This window comes from Dermochelys coriacea, chromosome 5 (genome assembly GCF_009764565.3).
Source record: "Dermochelys coriacea isolate rDerCor1 chromosome 5, rDerCor1.pri.v4, whole genome shotgun sequence".
In the NCBI taxonomy this organism is placed as follows: Eukaryota; Metazoa; Chordata; order Testudines; family Dermochelyidae; genus Dermochelys; species Dermochelys coriacea.
The window spans coordinates 23,459,511-23,482,268 of NC_050072.1; the positions used below are offsets into that span (position 1 = coordinate 23,459,511).

Here is a 22,758-nt window from a genome sequence, read left to right on the forward strand (position 1 = left end):
ACAGAGGTCTCCAAACAGAATAATGTTCAGGGGGGCATGGCAGGGCTGAGGCCAACCCCAACCCCAGCACTCAACTCCTCCCCACTCCCAGCTCTGCTCAGGTGCCACCCGCAACTGCGTCCCCAGATCCTGGCCCCAGGCCTGAACCCATCCCCAGCCTCAGTATGGCTCCATTCCTGGCCTTTCCCCCAGCCTTGGCCATTGGCCGCTGCCCTATTCCCAGCCCAGGGCCAAGGCTAGGGGCAGAGCCGGGAGCAGAGCTGCACCTGACTGCCAGCCCCCACCGCAGCCCAGCTGCGGCTCTGTTCCTGCCCACACTCCCAGCCTCAGCCCCAGGCCGTGGCCCCACCCCAGACCACCCCCAGCCTTGGACTCCGGTGGGGGGGAGGAGAAGAGAGAAGATCCTAAAAAGTTTGGGGACCACTGACCTAAGATGATCAGCAGTCTCTATATAAAAAAAGTTGTCTTGCTTTCTCATCTCCACCATACCTTATCTGTTCTTATGATGTGACCAGCAGTGACTGTTAAGGCACTGAATGTGTGAAGTACTGTCATAAGCACAGCAACCAGCACCAAGCAGAGTCCTGCAGATGCCAAGAAACAAGCACCTCTGGAGAGCCTCAAAATCTCAAGGAAGAAAGACTAGTTAGCAAATGCCATGAGCATGTGTGGGGTCCATTAATACTCACATCTGTTCATAGCCTTATTCAGATATGTAATGAGAGGTAAAGTAAAAAATTGTATAACCTCTATTTTCAGCTGCTGCTTCCACTTTTACAGATGAGTCTGCTGTACAGAAATGACTAAGTGCAATATGAACTACATTAAGACTAATGTACTTAAATAATGCATAATTTACATAATCTACAGTTGTTCACACTTCAGCATCACATGTATACTCACAGGAATGCCTCTTCCTTGGTACTGCAAAATCCTCTCTTCAGAGAGGGACATGGGAACAACAAAATACAATGGCAATCTAAAGAAAAGAGAAACATTTCCTATAGCAAAGAATTCCACAGCAGATTTAATGCCCCTTGTATGATGCTGGAAGTACTAGCCACAAAATCAGGAAATCTGAATAAATCAGTAATTACCAATTTCCTACATAAATCAGCAACTATGTTCTGGAAGGCGCACAACAAAATGTATAACTTTTAAAGATATTTGATACTTAAGGCTCAGTACTTGCAATATGCTATCCAGTTAGCTTTAGTAGTATCTTGAGAACTCACATTCCATTGTTCTGAGAGTTGGTACATATCCGCAGTCAAAAGTTTAATGAAAATCTTAATGCTGCTGAATCCTAAAAACTAAAGGGATTTCCACTTGAAAATAAGGTCTTGTCTAAACTTGAAAGGATTTGCTAACAGATACACAACTCTCTCCACTGGAGGGTGTTGTGCGAGTATTTAAATCAGCAAAAGAGGATCTGTGGGTGTGGTTTTTTGTTTGGTTGGTTTTGTGTTTTTTTTTTTTGAAGGGGGGGGCGTAGCAGCCTAAATCAGTTCCCCAAATAAACAGATTAAATTTATACTGGCAAAGGACCTTTTTACTGAAAAAACAGTGTCTAAACTAGACTATACCTGACCTAGTTATATTAGTGGTGGGAGGGGAATCACACTCCTGAACAACATAGCTATGCCAGCAAAAATTTTTAAGCATACACCAGGCCTAAGTGTTTCTTAGGATGCTTGAGGCCTTAGAGAAATGAGTTGGAAGATGGATTCCACATGGGACGTAAAGATTTACCACTGGTGTTCATCGCTAACTTTTGAAACATGAACAGTGACTTCAATATTGAATTTGACACACACACAGAGTTCAAGCTTACTTTTCGGAGATTTTGTAGGCTTCGTTGGCACTCAATACTTTATATTTCATGTTCCCTTTGGTCCGTTCCAGCTCCTCACGCCAATCCTTAATAGAATCAAACATCACAGTTTGGTTTTGTGTGTCTGTCAACAGAAATCCAATTAGATATTAGTTTTACAGAGACAGTTGTAATTACTTTGCTATCACAAAGGCATTTTTCCATTGTAAAGCAACCGCTTTAAACCCAGTGCATATACAGAACCTCTCATGTATGAATGCTTTGAACACACCAAATTAATGTGCCTTTGTACAGGACAATCTACGCTTCTGTCTGATCTTTACTACTTAGTCCTCAGTCAAATGCTGCTTAAACCAAGACAAGCGTTCCTAAAGTGACGACGCACATAGGGCCGGATTAATTCTCCTGTGGGCCCAGGGCTATTAAATTTTGTGGGGCACCTGTATACAAGTCTTTTTCCTAATTTAAAACAAAATGATCACAATTACGGCATCAAGGCTATTAATGCTGTACTTGCCTTTTAATTAACAAAGCCGTTCTGGCCTGGGTTGCAGCAGGGGCTTTAGGGGCATTAATTCAGCCCTGGATGAACACCAAGATTACATACATACACACACTTTTTTTTTTTTTTTTTTTTTTTAAAATAGTGCTCCCATATGCTTAAAGGCTAGTTAGCAGTCTACAGCCAAGACCTACCATGCGCTCTGCAACACGTGCAACCAACACTGTTTACTCTGCTTATATGTTGCATCCCCTTCTCCCACTTTGTCTAGTCTATTTGGATCAAACTCTTAAGGACAAGGCCTGTCACTAGTGTTCAGTGCCAAGAACACTGTGACCTCAATGCTAGCTGGGATCTTCAGACCCATACTGGAATATTTAAAAAAAAAAAAAAATTCAATTTCAAGCTAAAAGCCTGAGCCAACATCATGGTGCATCAAAACGCCTTTTGATAAAATAAATAGATGTTTTGGGTGCACAAGGAATGAAGAATCAGCGGGAACATCATTAGAACAGCACTATTACATCAGCTAGGTTTCTATTACAACTGGCAATTTAAGAAATTGACGTTATCTACAACTGTTTTGCTTGTTCCAAATATAACAAGCCACTCTGTGTGACTTAACCAGATATGGCTAAATAGGAACTTTTAAATTATTTTGCAGGATGCGTTTCACTGATAAACCTGATGGATTAGTAAAATTTAAGTTACCATCCATGCTAGGCTGATCAGTGCATCTTTCCTAGACGACTGGGGGGAAAATCCAATCCTGGAATAAGGGTGGATGAGTTTATATGCAAAATCTCTTTTGAAAGATGCAAGAACAGTTTCACTCAGTCCAAGAAGTGAGAGCAGGAAGTTACATTCACCCTTCTGACAGTATTTTAGCCAAAATAGAAAGCAGAAGTACAAAAGGAAAAACAAACAGCAGTATTTTGTTGGTATGGGGGGGGGGGGGGAGAATTGTATATGCCAAATGTATGCACAAATTGATCATAAATAAGGCTACAATTTAGTCACAGGTATTTTTAGTAAAAGTCATGGACTGGTTACGGACAATAACTAAATTCATGGCTCGTGACCTGTCCATGACTTACTAAAAATACCAGCTCTTGACCTGCAAGTTCCAGGCTTTGTGCATCCTCTAGCATTAGCTTAATACAATGAATTGATTCCCTTAGGCTCATTAAGTGGGGATATGAAGACCACCTTCTCTGCATTAAAAATTGTATTTAAGTTTTATATTACATACAAAAAAAGACACCAAAAGCCCATTGGGGGGCTAGGAGCATGCAGCTGGCATGTTTAGAGATTTTAGCAGCATTCTGCTTAGCATGTACAAATGAAAAATGTTCAGAGGCTTATAACTCTGCCAAATTTAGGGATATTCTCATGGGTCTAGCACACTTCTGGGCACTAAAAAAAAAAAAAAAAAAAATCACATGCAGATATAGTCAGGGAAGCAGGAATGACAGCATGTGGTAGTTACAACAAACTAAAAAAAATAAAGAACTAAGTTTACCTGTATTGGTTGGCGCAGCTGTTGCATAAGAGAACAGAAACAAGCGTTTAAGTAGTTTAGGAGTCTGGCTATGATGAACTATGCCACTGACGATCTAAGAAAGGATCAACAAATATACAAGTATATATCAGATTGTAATAAAAGCCAGCTGATGCAAAAAGCAGCTGAACCTCAAAGGCAAGCCAAGGAGAGGAAGAGATTATGCATTTTAAATGGACAGTGTCAATAAGATTCAAATGTAGCAAGATATTAAAAACCCGATTTAAAATTCAAAAAGATGGCTTTGCCTGAGCATCTGTGCAGCTACTATGTCTAGCACTATATTTAAAGGGCAATCCTGAAATCATAACATTACTCCACTTTAATTTTTCTGGAGCCCTTTGGTAAAGATTTATACTTTTTTTGAAGGAATGTCTTAAGAGTTTAGAAAGATCATTTGGTGAACTTCACCCTAGACTAGGACTCAACCTTAGTTTTAGTGCACCCTTTGACACCAAGGTATCTGATATTTCACCCGAGTACATTCCTATGATGTTTGTGTGAAACTCCCTTAATACCAGCAGGAGTTGCATGTGTGCATTAAGACAACTATGCTGCCTAGTTATTTCCCTTGTTTGTGTAATGTCAATTTGGACATTCTTCATACACACCTTTTGGTCAGAACCTTCTCAGTTGAAGGTTTTGGTTTTTTTTATGTTAAAAGGTCACAACTGAAATTCTTACCAAGAGAATGTACTTTGGTGTTGTCATAAATATAAAGGGAAGGGTAAACACCTTTAAATCCCTCCGGGCCAGAGAAAAAACCCTTTCACCTGTAAAGGGTTAAGAAGCTAAGATAGCATTGCTGGCACCTGACCAAAATGACCAATGAGGAGACAAGATACTTTCAAAGCGGGAGGGGACGGAAAAACAAAAGGTTCTCTCTGTCTGTGTGATGCTTTTGCCGGGACCAGAACAGGAATGCAGGTCAGAACTCCTGTAAAGAGTTAGTAAGCAATCTAGTTAGATATGCGTTACATTCTGTTTTGTTTATATGGCTGATCAAATAAGTTGTACTGAATGGGATGTATATTCCTGTTTTTGTGTCTTTTTGTAACTCAACGTTTTGCCTAGAGGCATTCTCTATGTTTTGAATGAGATTACCCTGTAAGGTATTTACCATCCTGATTTTACAGAGGTGATTCTTTTACTTTTTCTTTAATTAAAACTCTCTTTTAAGAACCAGATTGTTTTTTCATTGTTCTTAAGATCCAAGGGTTTGGGTCTGTGTTCACCTATGCAAATTGGTCAGGATTTTTATCAAGCCTTCCCCAGGAAAGGGGGTGAAGTGCTTGGGGGGCGGGATATTTTTTTTGGGGAGGAGGAGGGAAGACGTTTCCAAGTGGGCACTTCCCCTGTTCTTTGTGCAACACTTTGGTGGTGGCAGCTTTTAACCTAAGCTGATCCCCACATCTGAACCCTAGAGTTCAGAGTAGAGAAGGAACCTTGACAGGTGTGTATAAGGCACATGTAGTGTTGTGAATCAGCCTGTGTCTCAGATCCAAGAAAACTGAATTCTATTCCCATAAGCTACAGTCTCACCGTGTGTCTCAGGAAAATCACCTACCTTTGAAAATACTACATCTCCCTAGATTAATATAAAAAGGTACGTATATCAAACATGCTAAAGCTTTTAAAAGTACAGTTAAGTCTGGAGGCAAACTAGCTACACCAAACTGTAAAACAACTCAAAAGCCAATAATTAATCAGTGTCTTAAAATTTAAGTTCTAATTCAAAGAAAGCCAAATAAATCCTTCTGTGTCAGAAGAAATAATTTGCATGCCAAGTTATCAGAGAATTGTTTATGATGGGAGCCGACAAGGCAGCAGGAAGAAAAAAGGTTAGCAAGGCAGTACCACAAGTAAATACAAAACCAGTTTACATTATATTCTTTAGCTAGACAAGCTCTAGAGCAATTTATGCAGTACTTCCAAGCTGGTAGAACATTTCCACAGTAAAAGCCAGTGCACCCAACATTTTAAATTATTAGACGCACACAAAGAAAGATGGTGAAAGACGCAAGTTTAATCAAACCAAAGAGTGATCTTTCCATGATAGTTCACCCCAACAGTGAATGACTCAAAGGCAAACTTTGTCATATGGGTTTCTGTGAACGGTTCTCAAATCAGTCTCCCTATTCTCCAGAAATCCTACATTGTTTCCCTGTCATTAAAATATCCTGTTAACACTCAACCCCTGATTTTTAAGGGGGGAAAACTATCAAATATGTCATGTTGCTATACTTACCCTTTTTACCTCCTCTTCCTTTGTGTACCTCAGACAGAAATGAAATACTCTAAGATCTTTACAGTAGATAATTAATTTATCTGGATATTTCTTCAGTTGCCCAGACAGAGATTTCTTTTTCTCATCGTAAACTACAGAGGTAAAAAACCCAAGAAAGAATATATCAACATTAAAAATTCTGGCATTTCTTGTTGGGGTCCCAGCTAAACTGAGTCAACCTAAGAGTTTTACTAAGTATCCTAAAACATTGACTTGCAGTGCAGACAGATATACTTGTCAACAGTATCTTTAGAGGGGAGATAATCCCAAGAGATTTTGTGCTCTGTCCTAGGTCTCCTCTTTTTCACTCAAATAGAGAGTACTGAGTTTTTTGCTGCAGTTCTTAGTTCTGACTACATACCACCATTGCTTTGGTTTGCTGAACAGGGCAGAGGCTTCTCTTATGCTGTTCACTAGTCCCTTGGCTGCTTCCCACAAGCAGCTAACCACAGTTTCAGCTTGGGCATTAAACTGTGGCAGAGAGGACAGGGAAAGAAGCCCATCAAGTTGCCGTGGGAGCAAATAAGACTTAAACTTGTCACTTCAAATAAAACCATGATAGCATAGAGGCTTTCCTTCAAGATCATCCAGAAGAGGGGCGGTTTTATGGGAAAGCTATAGGGCCTAGTGAAAACCTCCACAGGTTCAGATAGAATTTAAAAAAGTTACCACAGGGTGCTTATCTGAACTAAACTTTTGTGCACACACAGCCACCAGCCTATCATTATTTTTACATTAATTTGCCACATTCAACATCAAACATCAGCAGCTCTGCAGCACTGCAAAACCAAACAAGTATGTATTGATATGTTATTCCTCTGCTGTGGGTTGTAATTGATTTGTCCAGTAGAGAACAGATCTTTAACACCACACTAAACACGGAGATGAGGTTCTGATAATTCAAAATGTTTTGAATAATTCAAGTTTGCCAGAGTGGTCACAAAGCCCTTTGTGACCTCCAGATCCTTCTCTCACTTGAAGGCATTTAAACAAGGCCAACTATACAGTTGCATCAGTGACCAAAAAACACAATATCTTATGCCACCAGGCTCTGCCTCTCTCCCCCAAGGCTATTCCATTCCTCTCCCCTCCTATTCTAACCTTCACAACGAGATCATAGGTCCCCTCCCCTACTCTCCTCCAGACTTTACTCCTTCCACTAATGCTTACAAGTTCCCAGACTAGTTTTCATTTTTTATTTAACACTACAAAGTGTAGACTTGTCTTTGAGACTTTTTAATTTAAGTAAGCTGAACCAAATATTTGGTACAAATTTCTTATTTTTCCTTCCTCCCCATCCCTTTTTCTAACATTCAGATAATGCTGAAAGGAATGTTTTTTATTTTGAGATGGTACTTCTCTAGAAGTCCACCACAGAAGCAGGAAGTAATCACTTGGCAACTCAATATTTAAATCGCTCTGATGGGATATTACCCAGAACCAATAAAGTGAAGAACTTTCTATACCTCTGTGCATCAAATATACTACAGTGGCTTAGTAGGTGTGAGAAATGATACGGTCCAGTTTTAACCCAATATGTTACTGGGAGCACTTTGTCAAGGATTGTGACATCTCCCCACTTAATTTAACTTACAAACTGGCCTAACCAGATACATTGAAAAGAAAAAAAAACAAACAAACAAAAAAAACCCTACATTTTTGTCTATTTCATCTACAAGGTTAAAGAAGTGGGTAAACTATCAGGATTAGCCTGAATCAAGGAATTTTCAAAGCTATGCAAGACCTGTATCAGATGACACCTTGACTTATGCTGCATTTTGTGCTCAATCTGTTCAGTCCAACTTTACTTGAAAGGATAGGAAACATGAATGTTTAAAAAAAAAATCAATCCATCCATGTTTCACTTCATTATTTATTCCAAGTGATGAAAGAGTTACATTGCAATGATATTAGTTATCCTAAATAGATACATTTGTAGACCAAGAGCATTGGTTAAAAAGTACCAAGTCCAGGTTTTTAAAAAGGTATTAAGGTGTTGCTGCAACACCTAACTAATTTAGGAACCTAAATCTCATTTTCAGTCCCATTGACTGTCCATAGCTAAATACTTTGAAAAGTGTGGGCCCATGTTTTTAGAGTTATGTGTAATGTAAGACCGGCGTGGGGGGGAGGGGAGAGAGAATGGGGAAGCTAACCTACCTCCATAAATGTGGTCTATACAATGCAGAGTTATGTCATTTTCTCCTATGATCTTATTCTTAAATTCTGGCTCCTATAAGACAAAACATTTAATGTTATACAAAACTCTTGTCAAAGCCCATTATAGTCAAACTAAACAATGGCACCTTCCCATTAGAAAGCTATATCCTATGTATTTAGTAAATATATATTTAAGTAAAAAGTAGATAAATACTTGTCACTAATTGGCTTTTCAAAGCAAGAGTGGGAGATTGCACTAGTTTGTATTGCTCCAAGTTGTTTTGTAGCTTTCAGTTATGTAATATCTTTAAAAGCAGGCAAAATCTGGTCTCTAGAACTTGTTATTGATAGTGACGCGAGTAAGAAAATCCCACACAAGTTTGCAGGGTTTATAGTTAAAGAATTTTGCTTATCAACTGAGTATATTTGTTACAGAAATCAATTATACAAACATGAAATTAAATCATGCCAGCTTTGCAATCACTTTTTAGACTAGAATTTAATTTTCAGAATGGGCTTAATCTTAATCTTAGTCTGATATATAGCCATGCATATGAAGTATACTATAAGAAACACATGCACTACACACATGGGATTAGAATCTTGCTTTAGTGATTTTAGTTCATAAAATTAACTGTACAGAATTTTGGGGGGAGGGTTTGGCTGAGTATCTAAAATAACATCAGGTTTCTTTCTCAGACACCAACTCAGTGCTTCAGTTCCTAGCTTAACCTCAGATATTTGAAAAAAGGACGTCATTTTGTTCCAATGTCACTGAAGAACACTGCTCTATTAAACTGGTTAAATTCAGTATTATTTTTAAGTCACTTTGGCAGATGTGCTCTGTTGCTTCTATATATTAAGCATAGCAGTAATAAAGTTGATTTTTTTTTTGGCATTGACTGTTACAAGTGTAAGTCTTCCAAAGAAATGTTTTTAGCTGTACTAACTTTAAATTAAAATTAGATTTTTTTCCCTTATGAATTTAATTGTTAATATGTCTAATTTAAAACAGACACTGAACATGTGTCATGCAGCTATTCACATTCTAGAGACTCCTAACATTCCTACCAGATTCCAGGTGATAAAAGGACTGTTGAGATTTTCAAAGCCAATAAGGGGATTATTTATTTCTATTGTTGGAGCATGGGATCTCATTGTACAAACATAAGGCCATTCCCACTCTGAAGAGCGCACAGTCCAAGTAAACTAAGTTATAGGGAAGATGTCAATTCCCTAGAATGTTTTAAAGATCTCCTGGGCTGGAGAAAAAAACAAAACAAAAAAAGAATAGGAAGAAGTGTTTAAACAGTCAGAATTAGTTAGCTTCAATCAAGGATTCTCCACAGCTGTGCAAGACCTGTTCAGACAACACCTTGACTTGCACATCTTGAGAAGGATGGTGCAATGGTTGAGGCACTACACTTGGGAGATCTTAGTTCAAGTTCCTTGCTCTGCCACAGACTTCTCATGTGACCTTTGGCAAGTCACTTAGGCCATGTCTACACTACAAACTTTGATCAACGCAAGCTACATTGGCATAAAGGTGACAAAGTTTCTGCATCACTCATGCATGTGCATATTATGTTGGTGCAGCAGGTACTTACCAAGAGCACTTAGGCTGATGTAAAGCACTATGGGTAGGTATCCCAGTATGCCATGTGCTGCCATTGGCATGATGCCTTTTGGGAACATTTCATAATGTGTTGCGAGACAGAAAGGACTAGCGCTGGGAGGTCAGACCTCAACATGCAACTTTCTCTATCCCATAATACCATCCATATCCCATAATTTTCACACTTTATAATAGGGCTGTCAAGTGATTAAAAAAAGTAATTGCGATTAATCGCACTGTAAAACAATAGAATACCATTTATTTAAATGTTTTTGGATGTCTTCTACATTTTCAAATATATTGATTTCAATTACAACACACAATACGAAGTATAGAGTGCTCACTTTATATTTATTTTTGATTACAAGTATTTGCACTGTAAAAAACCAGAAATAGTATTTTTCAATTCACCCAATACAAGTACTGTAGTACAATCTCTTTATCATGAAAGTTGAACTTAAAAAAGTAGAATTATGTCCTTTGGAATGATTGCTGAAGCATGAAGGGGCATATGAATGTTCAGCATATCTGGCATATAAATACCTTGCAATGCTGGCTGCAAAAGTGCCATGCAAATAAATGCCTGTTCTCGCTTTCTGGTGACATTGTAAATAAGAGGAGGGCAGCATTATCTCCTGTAAATGTAAACAAACTTGTTTGTTTGTCTTAGCGATTGGCTGAACAAGAAGGAGGACTGAGTGGACTTGTAGGCTCTGAAATTTCAGTTATGTAACTAAACAAAAATCCACATTTGTAAGTTTCACTTTCACGACAAAGACTGCACTACAGTACTTGTATGAGGTGAATTGAAAAATACTATTTCTTTTGTTTATCATTTTTACAGTGCAAATATTTGTAATAAAAATATACACTTGATTTCAATTACAACACAGAATACAATACATACAAAAATGTAAAAAAAAAAATCCAAAATGTTTAATAAATTTCAATTGATACTCTATCGTTTAACAGTGCAATTAAAACTGCAATTAATTTGAGTTAATCGCACGAGTTAACTCTGATTAATCGACAGCCCTACTTTATATTTAAAATTGTCAGTCTTCGGTCTCCCGATTACTGACAGAAGAATGGAGCCTATAGAGCTCTGCACTATTCTCATGAATATTACAAATAAAGGAGGCACAATTCTCCTGTACTTGCAGACCCACAGGACATGACTATTTCTTGGAGGATAGTTTGCTGAGCCACATAGCAAAGAAACCAATTCAAGGTTATTGGTAGCGTTCATGGAGCAAGTGCAGATGGTGAAGTGCTACTTCTAGGCATGAGAAGCAGTAACTGGTGGGATTGCATCGTAACGTAGCCTTGGAATGATGAGCAGTGGCTGTAGAATTTTTGAATCTGAAAAGCCACATTCCTGGATCCGTATGCCAAGCTTGCTCCAGCCCTCCAGGGCAGGGACACCAGAATGAGAGCAGCCTTGACTGTGGAGAAGCAAGTGGCAATCCCACTCTAACAACCGGCAACGCTACAGAGTACATGAACAGAAAAGGCTACTTTTCTATGGTTACAGAAGCAATGGTGGATCACTGGGGGAACTTCACTGGCCAGCCCATATTGAAATCAGTGAAGGCCCATTACATACCTTTAAGAACACATACAGCTCATTGTTAAAGAGACATGTCTACAGCTCAGCACAGATCTGTTGCACTCCCTTGCTGTGTGGCATGTTGCTGAAGTTCCTTCTTTCATGCAGCACTGCAGTGGATCCTTGTTGTACTCCTTTGCCTGCATCCCCCAGGCAATCTGCCTGTAGAAGTCTACATTTCTAGAGATGGTCCATAGTTGCGCTTGCATAGCCTCTTTCCCCCACAAGCCCAGGAGATCCAACATCTCCTGTCTACTCCAGGCAGGAGCACATCTAGGGTGTAGGGCCAGCATGTTTGGTTGGGCAACTGCCCATGAAAAAGGAGCACAATCATGAAAGGCATTTCAAAAATACATGCTGGGGGTATGAAGGCTTCCAGTCTCCATGACCCTTGGCAGAGGAGTTCACAACTGTTGCACTATGGGACAGATGCTGAACAACTGTCAGGGTTGACACAGGTCATGCAGTGTTTACCTTCACACTGCATTGATCTCAGTAGGTTGACCAGGGCTCAATGCTATTTAAGGAGGTGGTTACGACAACACAGTAAAACAAGGAGGACACAAATCTGCATGCAGAGACATGCACAAATAGGTTGATGCACGGCAACTTACGTCAAGCTAACTTCGTAGTATAGACCAGGCTCCTCCGTGCCTCAGTTCTGCATCTATAAATTAGGGCTAGTAGCTCTGTACCTCACAAAGGTTTGAGGATAAAAGATTGTGGGGCAAACACTATAGTAATGGGGCCAGATAAATAACGAAGGCTAGACTCTACAAGTTTCATGAGTCTAAATAAAGACGTATTTTATTTTTTAACTAAAGAGGTGTTTTTAAGATTTAATTAAACCAGTAAAAGCCCCTGTGTGGACACTCAAATAGATTTTAACTTGACCTATACAGATTCCTTACCAATTCACAAGGAATTGATATAAACCAGGTTTAAATTTGTTAAAGAGGGCCCACAGGGACTTGCACTGATCTATTCAAAAGAATGCTTTTAGTCAAACCCATCCCCACTAGCAATATAGCCATGGACTTAATCTTTTCCCTAAAACTTAGGAGTATTAGAATATAAAAATGCATTATTCTCAGGAACAATTTTCAATAGTGTGGTAGTAGTTCTAAAACAGGGCATGAGAACTAGAGACAGACTTCACCTAGAAACAGGACAGCATTAGTGTTATCATATCACTCTGTTCTGGCTCTGGGACATAACAATTGATGCTTTTGAGGAGAAAAGCCTCTCACAGAAGAAATGGACTCAAGAAATAAAAGTTATCCGTCATGACTAAGAGGGAGACTTGCTGTTGCTAATCATTAAGTGCCACAGAGGGTCCTGTGAGTGTACAAACTGGGTTTAGTGAGTTTATGGTGCTCAAGGCTTGCTACAAAGCTTTCCTTTTCATTTCTTTATAAAGCATTCCCTCTAACAGGGGAGGGGAAAAAAAGGCTTCATAGAGGCAGTGTATATTACTTGTTACTAAGAAGTACATTCACAAGACTTAGCCAAATGAAGTTTGTCTTCCTACGTTATCATCCGAAGCAGATTCAGATTCATCACCGAGAAAAGCAATCTTGAAGTTTGTGCAAATGAGTTTCCCGTAGGCTCCACGATTTGACCCATCTTCTTGTACACACTTTAATACTGTGTTTGCCTCACAGAGCAGCAATTCACCTGATTGAAATAAACAGTCTTAGCTTGCAGCATAATGGAACATTCAGATATTAAGACAAAGTCATCTATTCAATCTCCAACTCAACAACATTAACTTTGAGTCCAAACTTCCTATGCATTAGTTGGCTGAGTTTACCATGTCACAGAAGTGCCAGAAAAAATCAGAGAAATGGCTCATGGGACTGATGTCTTCTCACCTAGGCATTCTATCTTTAGGTTACTGGTTCAAGTTTAAACCAAAAAAACTGATCAATGGCCTTTGAAATGAACTGCTGATCTTAATTTCGAATGGACAAATGTCCATATTACAAATTTGTACCCTTGTGGACAGTTACATCTAAGCAATATATTGAGTTTAGATGCAAAGGTGGGTCCAACCCAAGTGGCTCCTCCAGGTACAAATTGGAGGCATAATTCTTGAGAAGCTTAAAGTAACGCTGCCTCCTTGTGCTGTAGACAGGGATTGCACTGAGTGTCTTGGGAGATTAAAGTTAACTCCTTTCATGAAATCAAGTCTCAATTACAATTTTTCCTCACTGTCAAGTTTTTGTAACCTACAGCATTCTAATGCTTTGCATCGATTTCTACCTAAAAATTTAATTATCTTAATGATGTTTTGGCTGGGAATCATGACATGCATTTGATAGGTTACCGACAGTATACAGGTTCTGCAGACATTCCAAGGCCTTAAGTCCACATTTGTAAGTGTCATTATGGATCTGTGATGGCCAGAATTAAGCTCTATACCCCACATCCAAAGACTGACCTCTAAGCTTAATACTAATTCCACTAGTTTTTGTTGACTTTTTATAGGATACAGGAAAGATTTAAAAGTGGACTAAAGAATTTTAAACAGTTGGGCTTGTGCCCTTTCTAGTATCTTTATGAAGAATGCAAAGGCTTGAATTTTCATTTTATTACTGCTACTTCCTCCCGTTTTTGTTGGAGAACATTTGGAAGGTCTCAGGGATGTTTATTGTGATTCCTAACATCTTAATCAAAGGGAAAAGGGATCATCTTTACCAAAAACTTTTTATCTAAAAGATTAGTCATTGAAGTTGAATAGATGTAAAAAACAAAAAAAAGTGTAAGAGTAATTTTGAACTGTAATAAAAATCTTTTCAATAGCTCAACCTGCACTGTTTTCTTGAGGTCATTGCTCTAGTTCTCCAGTCAGGCTTTCAGCCAAGACATTATATATTTTCCTAAATTCCTTCTAAGTCTTCTTTATAAAAGATAAAGAAATGTAAAACCTGGGCACAATTTTTCCCCATGCAGGACATCTATAAACACAGCACTCAAGGTTCAACAGAAATACCAACTTTGGATTTTAGAACAATCCATGCAGATGCAAACAGAACATTCAGCCTGTATGGTTACTTACCTCTCATCCTCTATTTTACTACTCAAGATACTGGTGTCTCTTGAGTGTTTACTGTACCAAACAAATGAGAATAGTTTCTTATGAAGATGTGGCTATATAAGAGACATAATTTTGAATTCTAAATTCAATACACAATGTAACACAGCAGTTACCTGGTAACAAGTGAAGGTTTACTTCCTTTTCTATGGGTTCCTTTATGTGTATTTCCTAAAACAAAAGAAGAGTCATTGTTCCTTTATAAAGAACTTTAATACATTAGTACCATTTACAGAATGACTTTCTTAAAATGTAAACACTAGATTACCTGAGAGATCTGCAAAGCACTGTTCTGTTCAAGAGGCACGGGGGAAAAAAAATTAACTTTTCAGTTTGCAAGACAGAAAAGATAGGGATATTTAAAAGGACACCATCCTCTTGAAATAAATTTCAGAGCACAGCTAGGCCCAACACCTCATGCAATATTTGTAGTTTTACAATAGTCTTTGCAATATTAGTAATTTTCCTAAATTTAAAAAAAGGTGTTATTCTTCTGGTTTGTGAAAGATCTGAGTAAGAGCGCTGTCAAACACGAAATAAAACTGAAGAGATATTTTCCTTGTAATATTTCAATTAATAACCTTAGTAAAAAAAATTCTAGGTAGAAGTGTGACTTTTTCCTTTTTAAAATAGACCGAGTTTGGCAGTAGTTCTTATAGGTAATTTGTCCACCGGCAACTTAGATGTTTAAGTTGGTGGCTAGCACACATAATATGAAACTGTGCAGTTCTTTTAAAATGAAGATTAAATCTCTGTGCTAGGAACCCAACTAGTACCCAGTTCAGGACTGAGTAAAAAAAGATATTAAATAAAAAGCCAGCATCACTGCCATTAGTACCTTTAGCACAGGTAATAGCACAAGTAGGTAGAAATTTCTCAAGTAAAATTTAGTTTCCCCAACTTCCCTGCTCCCAAAGTTACACATCCACTATGGTCTCCATACAAGACAAATCTGTCAGAACTATAGCATTAGCATTGAAGTTATGTAGCATCTTTCTAGTGCCATGAAGCTTTATATTTTAGCAACTATAATGAAACAAACAAACAAAAACAAAGGGAGTAAAATATGTAAGTTACACCTAAAAAGCACTCTCACTATTAAAGAGATCTCGCAGAAAGTGACTCTAGAAGCTCAGACAGAAATCCTTTACACAAACTGAACATGGCATATTTCAGTTAAGAGTCATACACACAGTACAACCCAGATGAGGGTCCCAGAGAAGGTCTTAATATTGATTACACTAGCCTTAGTGGTACTCAGCATGATTAGTGAAACTTTACTGTAGCCTCCCAAGATCAAAGAACATAACCCTTCGTGCACAGGCAGTTCAGAATGCTCACTCACCCCTCCCCCCGGAGTCACAATGAACAGCTTCACCTAACATGCATTAGGAGCCCTTGTGGAGAACTACTGGTTAACTGGAAAACCAAAAGGAACCACAAACTACAACAACTGTTGCAAACTAAGGTTAGTTTGTGCCCAGTATTCTAATAAGAGATTGTGACTCAACCAAGAAAGCCAGTTGGGAAATTTATTAAAGGTCAAAAAGGGAACAACAAACAGTATGCCCGAGTCTTGTCAAACTAAGAACAAAGGAAGAGAAATGCCTCCTGGCACAAACACAAAATTAAAAATTCATATCCAGGCATATAAATACAGATACTTGTATCCAGACCCAGAAGAACCTACATGCAAAATGGTGATGTTATTTATCAGCATCTAACAAGGCATGCTGTAGACATCCCAAACAAAATCTGGAGTAAATCTGTTGCTCCAGGCCTAGGGCAGAGGGAGCCGTAAGGACTTGTGGCTAATGGTGAACTTTCGGGGGGCAGGCAGGGCAGTGAGTAAGCACCAGGGGCTGGGGTGAAGGGAGGAATTAGGGTAAAGAGAGGAGGGAGACTTCAGGGGCCAGGGCCAAGTGGGGTGAGAATTAGGGGGCAGAGCTCCCAGAGAACTGGGGCTAAGGGGAGAGTTCTGGTATGGGGAGCCCCAAGCATTTCTACTATTCCCCACTTGTGCCAAGGTTGACCAGCTGCCACTTGTCAACACTTGAGCTGGAAGTGAGCCTTCCAGCCTGGGTAGACAGGCTTTCACGCTAGCCGTGCAAGTAATGTGGCTTGGGCAGCAGTTTGGGCTCTCAAACCTCCCCCACTTCTCCCCTCCAACTGTGTCTGAGCTTGGGTGGCTAGACAAAGTCTCTGCTGGAGCCACAACATCCACACAATTTTTAGAGTGCTAGCTGGATCCCAGCTTGCATGAGTCTGCATCTTTTGGGAGGCTTGCTCCCTGCTGCAGTGTAGTCATACCATGAAAAACTGGAAAATAAACGTTAAAATTGAAGTTCAACAGTTTCCAGATGTTTGACTTTCAAGTCATGCTGGAAGACTTTCATGTTTTCCCATGCTTTGCCTAATGGCCTGGGTTAAATGGGGGAGTGGATTTTGCAGGTTGAGGTGCAGCAGTGTCTGTTGGATAGGAAGGTTTTTGAGACTGTCAATCCACGGGAAATTTTTGTATGTCATGTTTTGTAAAGAAATGTAGAGGTGCCGAGGGTGTGTCTACACTGCAGTTGGAAGTGTGATTGACGCATATGTACACATACTTGAGCTGGCTTTAATTTAGCTAGCGTGCTAATTGGGGGGAGGGATAATTGGGGGTTTGAGCATTGGCCTGCTAAACCCAGGGTTGAGAGTTCAATCCTTGAGGGAGCCATTAGGGATCTGGGGCAAAAATTGGGGATTGGTAGCAGGGGGTTGGACTAGATGACCTCCTGAGGTCCCTTCCAACCCTGATATTCTATGATAAAATACCAGGAATCCTTTTCAGGTCAGCAGCAAAAAGTATTGAGTGCTGGGACAGAAGACAGAAAAGGTAGTCAAACTTGTAAAGAAAAAGCAAGGTAAGGTAATCATGGAAAAAAATTCAAGCTGGAAGATGACAGCTAATGGAAGAGGGGGAAAAACAACAGATACTCTTGTGTGTGTTTATTGTATCATCACGAAAGGAAGCTTGAAACAATTAAATGAAACTGAAAAGTTCAGACATTCAGAAGTGCTTTTAAACCAACAAAGTTTGTCTACAGGCAGCAACTCCAGTACTTCACTAAAGCAGATGAACATTGCATCAAGCCTCCACACACACACACACACACACACACACTAATATGAGGAAAACTAAGAACCATTTTTCCCCCACTGTTGACGCTCCATCAACGTGGAGAGAGTATTTCTATAACTGATGAAGAATTACAGTTCCCATTTTTCAGAACATAGACACAGTCGCACATGTACACATAGCCAGCTCTGCAATTCCTGTGTGCTTAGCTCATGTGCACACACCAGCCAGCTTCTCCTTCTGATGGACAATCATGATCTTATTTTTAAAAGAGATGTCAATGTTTTCCTAGATTACTGAAGCCAAGTTTAACAACATACATAACAATTAAGACTATTTAAAACTCTCCGTTTCAAAATTGTATGGCTATGAATGTTAATTTATTCTGTGAAGATTACTTGTGGCTCACTAGCAGGCAGTTGGCAAAATTAGGACCAAAAAAATTATTCACTTAAATCAATGGGAACAGCCGTGGATTTTTGAAAGTTTACATCCATCAGTTAACACACAGTGAAACACTTACAAGAGAAAAGGATTCAGAGTAGCAGCCGTGTTAGTCTGTATTTGCAAAAAGAAAAGCAGTACTTGTGGCACCTTAGAGTGATGCTCTAATAAATTTGTTAGTCTCTAAAGAGAAAAGGAGTACTTGTGGCACCTTAGAGACTAATTTATTTGAACATAAGCTTTCGTGAGCTACAGCTCACTTCATCGGACTGTCTTTAAAAGGGGTGAGCTAGAATCTCTCAAATGTATAGCTACAGTCCAGTGAAGAGAAGCAGGCAAAACAAGATGGCCTTTTTAGTTAAAGGTGATCTACAAAAAAAAAAAAAAAAGCCTTATAAAAGATCAAAAAGGACAACCCAAAAGGTTTTCCCAAAAGAATGTTTTCTGCATTAGAAATTCAACTTGCATCTGCTTGAGAAACCTGGTATGAAATGGTAACATACCTGAGTGTGACAACTATTGTTAAGGTATAAATCAGACGGATAAACTACTTGTTAATAATTTCAGTTATTAACAGATCTAAATTTGAGAAACTAATTGTTTGCTAAAGATTTAAGCTTCTCACTGCCTCAATTAAGGAATGAATTCAAAATACACATCTTCCTGAAAAAATAAGGAAGGATCAGACTTTACATTCCTTACTTTGTAAGAAAAAACAAGAAAAGACACAAAAGAAACAAGTCAGGCCTTCTATCTACATCAGGTAGAAAGAGGACACAAGCTCATTTTTAAGAAACATCTCTGAAGGTTAATTTAAGCAGACATGTTATATCCTCAAGTAGTCACAAAGGTCTTTACTGGTAGTATGCAAGAATTTTACATTAAGGTAAACTGCATCCCAAAAAGTGACTGATCTGTCTCCTTTTCTTTAGCCTTATTCTCTGGCCCAGACCACCCATCCTTCTACTCAAGCCTGACCTCTACATTAGACTTACTGAAAAAGTTGGGAGAAGAATAGAGGCACATTTTTCAGAGCGTAGGTTATCTTCTTCTGAAAAGCCTGATCAGCGTGTGACAATTAAAAGTAGATTTATAGTTTTTAATATTAGAATGTTTTAATCTAGTACCTTGTGTATGAATCTACTGCTTCCTTCCCATTTATTTTGGAGCAGATTAGGTACCCTTTTCTCCTTGCCTGATGGCCCTAGGGAAAAAAAAGAGATATACTTCAACTGTTCCTAGACAAATGGGAACCTCCAACGAGTGTCTTCTTAACCCTCTAAACTCATATTTATCAGCTAGAAGTTACCTTGTTTTAGTCAGTTCATAGGAACTGATGGAGAAACTATGGAATTTTCTGTTGGGGCTCTATGGATTTGCAGTTTCATCTCAGGTTCTGGATAGTTCTCAATACAGAAAGATTGCTTGCAGTCTCTGAACCAAAGCAACCCAAAATTCCTTGAATGAATACCTACTACAGCTGTTATACCTGAACCAAAAAAAAAAAAAAAAAACACAACAAAACCCACAACTTTGGCATTCCATACCAAGCAACCAAAAAAACCAGCCTGTGCTGCAGGAGGATATCAAATGCAGACACTGTTCCCTTCATTCCAGCTTTGATACAGTTCTCTGTGCAACAGTCTCCGAAGCCTGAACATCCAGGAACATCAGCTAGACTGGGAATAGCATTAGGGAATGTCTGCACTAGAAACTTTTTGCAGTGTTTTTGTATCTGCAACAACTGATGTGAGCAGTGCACAACCCTGCACTGTTAAGATGATTAAGGTACTTTCTCCTTGTATCAATGCAGTCACACAGTACAGCAATGTTTCAAAATAAGTGCTAAGTATTCTGGTGGGACAGCCTATGGTTTATTGCTCCATCACTGTTACGCATTCTGGGATTTTTTGACTGCAGTGGCTTCAACTCAGATGTGCCAGTATATACTCCGCTCTCCAGAGGGCAACGAAGTCCAGGACATCTGCATAGGACAATGCTAAGCATAAGGCATACTCCTGATGATAGGTTTCAGAGTAGCAGCCGTGTTAGTCTGTATTTGCAAAAAGAAAAGGAGTACTTGTGGCACCTTAGAGACTAACAAATTTATTTGAGCATAAGCTTTCATGAGCTATGATGGAACAGTCATAACAGGTATGTGAATCCCCATGAGCTGGAATCACAAAGGACAGCACTTGGCTGCACACCAGCTTTTAAATAGGAAAGCGACATCCATTCAGGATAACTCTCGAGTAGCAGCAGGTATATCGGTAATCAAAACAATAATCCAGCTAAAGGGCAAAGCTGTATATGATAGAAGTGGAAGGACTTGGAGATATGCAACAGTTGTTCAGGACGGAGATGTATCCACACCTACTTCATGGCGGGTACTCTCATCCCACTTCCCTGGAAGTGGGTTTTTTTAAGTGGGTTCAACAACATACGTTAAAATGCCAGACAACTCGCACTAGAAGATTGTGTGTGGACAGAAGTCACTAAAAAAAGTAAGTTATCCCTCAATAAAATGTCAAATGTAGACAAGCCCTTAGTCTTGCATCCTATGTGTGAATGCAGTTTCTTCACCTGGAGCACTATGATGCAGAAAAGCATTTATATTTTCACAAAAAATGATAAATGTTTTGAAGATAAAGCCCATGAAGATTAGTGTTAGGATAAGATAAATCTGTAGATTTCTGCACTACCTATTTGGTTGATTAGCTAGAGTTCAGTCAATAAAACATCCAATCAAGTGCTGCCCACGAGGACCAATTCCTGTGAGCTCCATTAAGGAAGGGATCAGAGTGGTAGCCGTGTTAGTCTGTATCAGCAAAAAGAACGAGGAGTACTTGTGACTAAGGTGCCACAAGTACTCCCCGTTCCTTTAAAAAAAAAAGGGATATTATTCATAACGTACTGTGGGTGCAATTTGTAGAACTGGTTAAATTTCACAAATTAGATATTGTCTTTATTACATAATTGTTCAGAAATAAAATCTGAGATCTTTTTGCTAAGCCTAGATAAACGTAGCTTTCCAGTGACACTTATCTTAGCCAAAGTCAGCAAGTGGTGGCAGCCAAAACTATACATAGAATCATGACTGGAAGAAACTTCGAGAGGTCATCTAGTCCAGTCCCCTGCAATCATAGCATTAAATATTATCTAGACCACCTCTGACAGGTGTTTGTCTAATTTGCTCCCAAAAGTTTCCAATGATGGAGATTCCTAGGCAATTTATTCCATTGCTTAAGTACGCTGACAGTTAGGAATCAAGACATCTATCAATATCCTAAATCCTTTTAATCAGGTTTCAGATTGTGCTGTGTGTCAAAAACAAACTACTACTGACCTACTTACAGGACATAACTGGGATAGATGTTACAGCATTACACCTCTACCTCGATATAACGTGACCCGATATAACACAAATTTGGGTATAACGTGGTAAAGCAGCACTCTGGGGAGCGGGGCTGCGTGCTCCGACAGATCAACGCCTCACATTCCAACACGCTGCTCTGAGTGGCGTGTTAAGGGTGCTGGGCCAGGGCCGAGGTGTTGGATAAGGGGCAGAGGGTCGGGGGGGGGGTGGAAGGAAGGGCTGTCAGGGGACAGGGAGTGGGGGTTAGATAGGTCAAGGGTTCTGAGGGGTCAGTCAGGGGGCGGGAAGTGACTATTAATAATGGAAATGCTTGAGATCAAAGCAAAATTTGATATAGATGCAGTTTCACCTATAACGCGCTAAGATTTTTTTGGCTCCTGAGGACCACGTTATGTCAGGGTAGAGGTGTACCATGAAATCATCTCTCTCCAAAAGGAGCATGAATGTAGTGTGGGGCAATTACTCTCTTCCCCAAAAGAGTTCACCTGCACAATCCATCAATATCTACCATATCACTGTTTGGAGATGTAGTGGAGATGTCAGCAATATGACAAACATACTTAGCTGCATTATTTTCCACAGGTATAACCAACACAATCACAGGGATGTCACAATGCCTTCTATGAATCATTATCTGGATGAAATGGCCAACACTAAACCCAGGCATAACTGAAGAGATGTTTGTAAGAAAAGGGAAACATTCTGAAGAACTAATCAAGACGCTGACTTCCCTCTCAAAGGTGTCTTCCTCCACTAAAAGCAGTATGCAGCCTTGGAGTCTTAGTAACAGGCCTCAATAACCAGGTTGCATCACTGGCAAAGAGCAACTTCTTTCATCTCCAAGTTGCTAGGAAGCATAATTTCCTCTGGGCCAGAGAAATCCATACAGAAGCATTGCAAAGGCTCTTGCTTGTGCAGAGTGCATCTGCCTGCCTCTTCAATAGGTCAGACCACCATGAGTATTTCACTCATGAGTTCCATTCCATTCAGTAGTTCTTAGCCCATGGCTTCACGTTCAAAGACATCAATGGGGTCAGAAATAAGCTATCACAACTACCATGAATTGTCAAAACATCTGTCTCAAAGAAGCACAATGAAGCTTACAAAGGACAAAGTACATGAGTAGAGCCCTGCAGGGATACAAAATTTGTATCT

At 39.4% G+C, this 22,758-nt stretch overlaps 1 protein-coding gene across 1 annotated transcript in view; it reads right to left on the reverse strand.

The window, feature by feature from the left end:
• The window catches only part of MTMR12 (myotubularin related protein 12), a 69,915-nt gene that overhangs the window by 31,167 nt on the left and 15,990 nt on the right, over positions 1-22,758 (reverse strand). The window contains exons 2-8 of the mRNA XM_038402588.2: positions 14,782-14,836; positions 13,100-13,245; positions 8,345-8,417; positions 6,146-6,276; positions 3,859-3,952; positions 1,835-1,958; positions 904-979 (exon numbers count right to left, since the gene is read on the reverse strand). Of these exons, the coding sequence (XP_038258516.1) occupies positions 904-979; positions 1,835-1,958; positions 3,859-3,952; positions 6,146-6,276; positions 8,345-8,417; positions 13,100-13,245; positions 14,782-14,836 (699 nt within the window). The remainder of the gene's footprint in view (positions 1-903; positions 980-1,834; positions 1,959-3,858; positions 3,953-6,145; positions 6,277-8,344; positions 8,418-13,099; positions 13,246-14,781; positions 14,837-22,758) is intronic.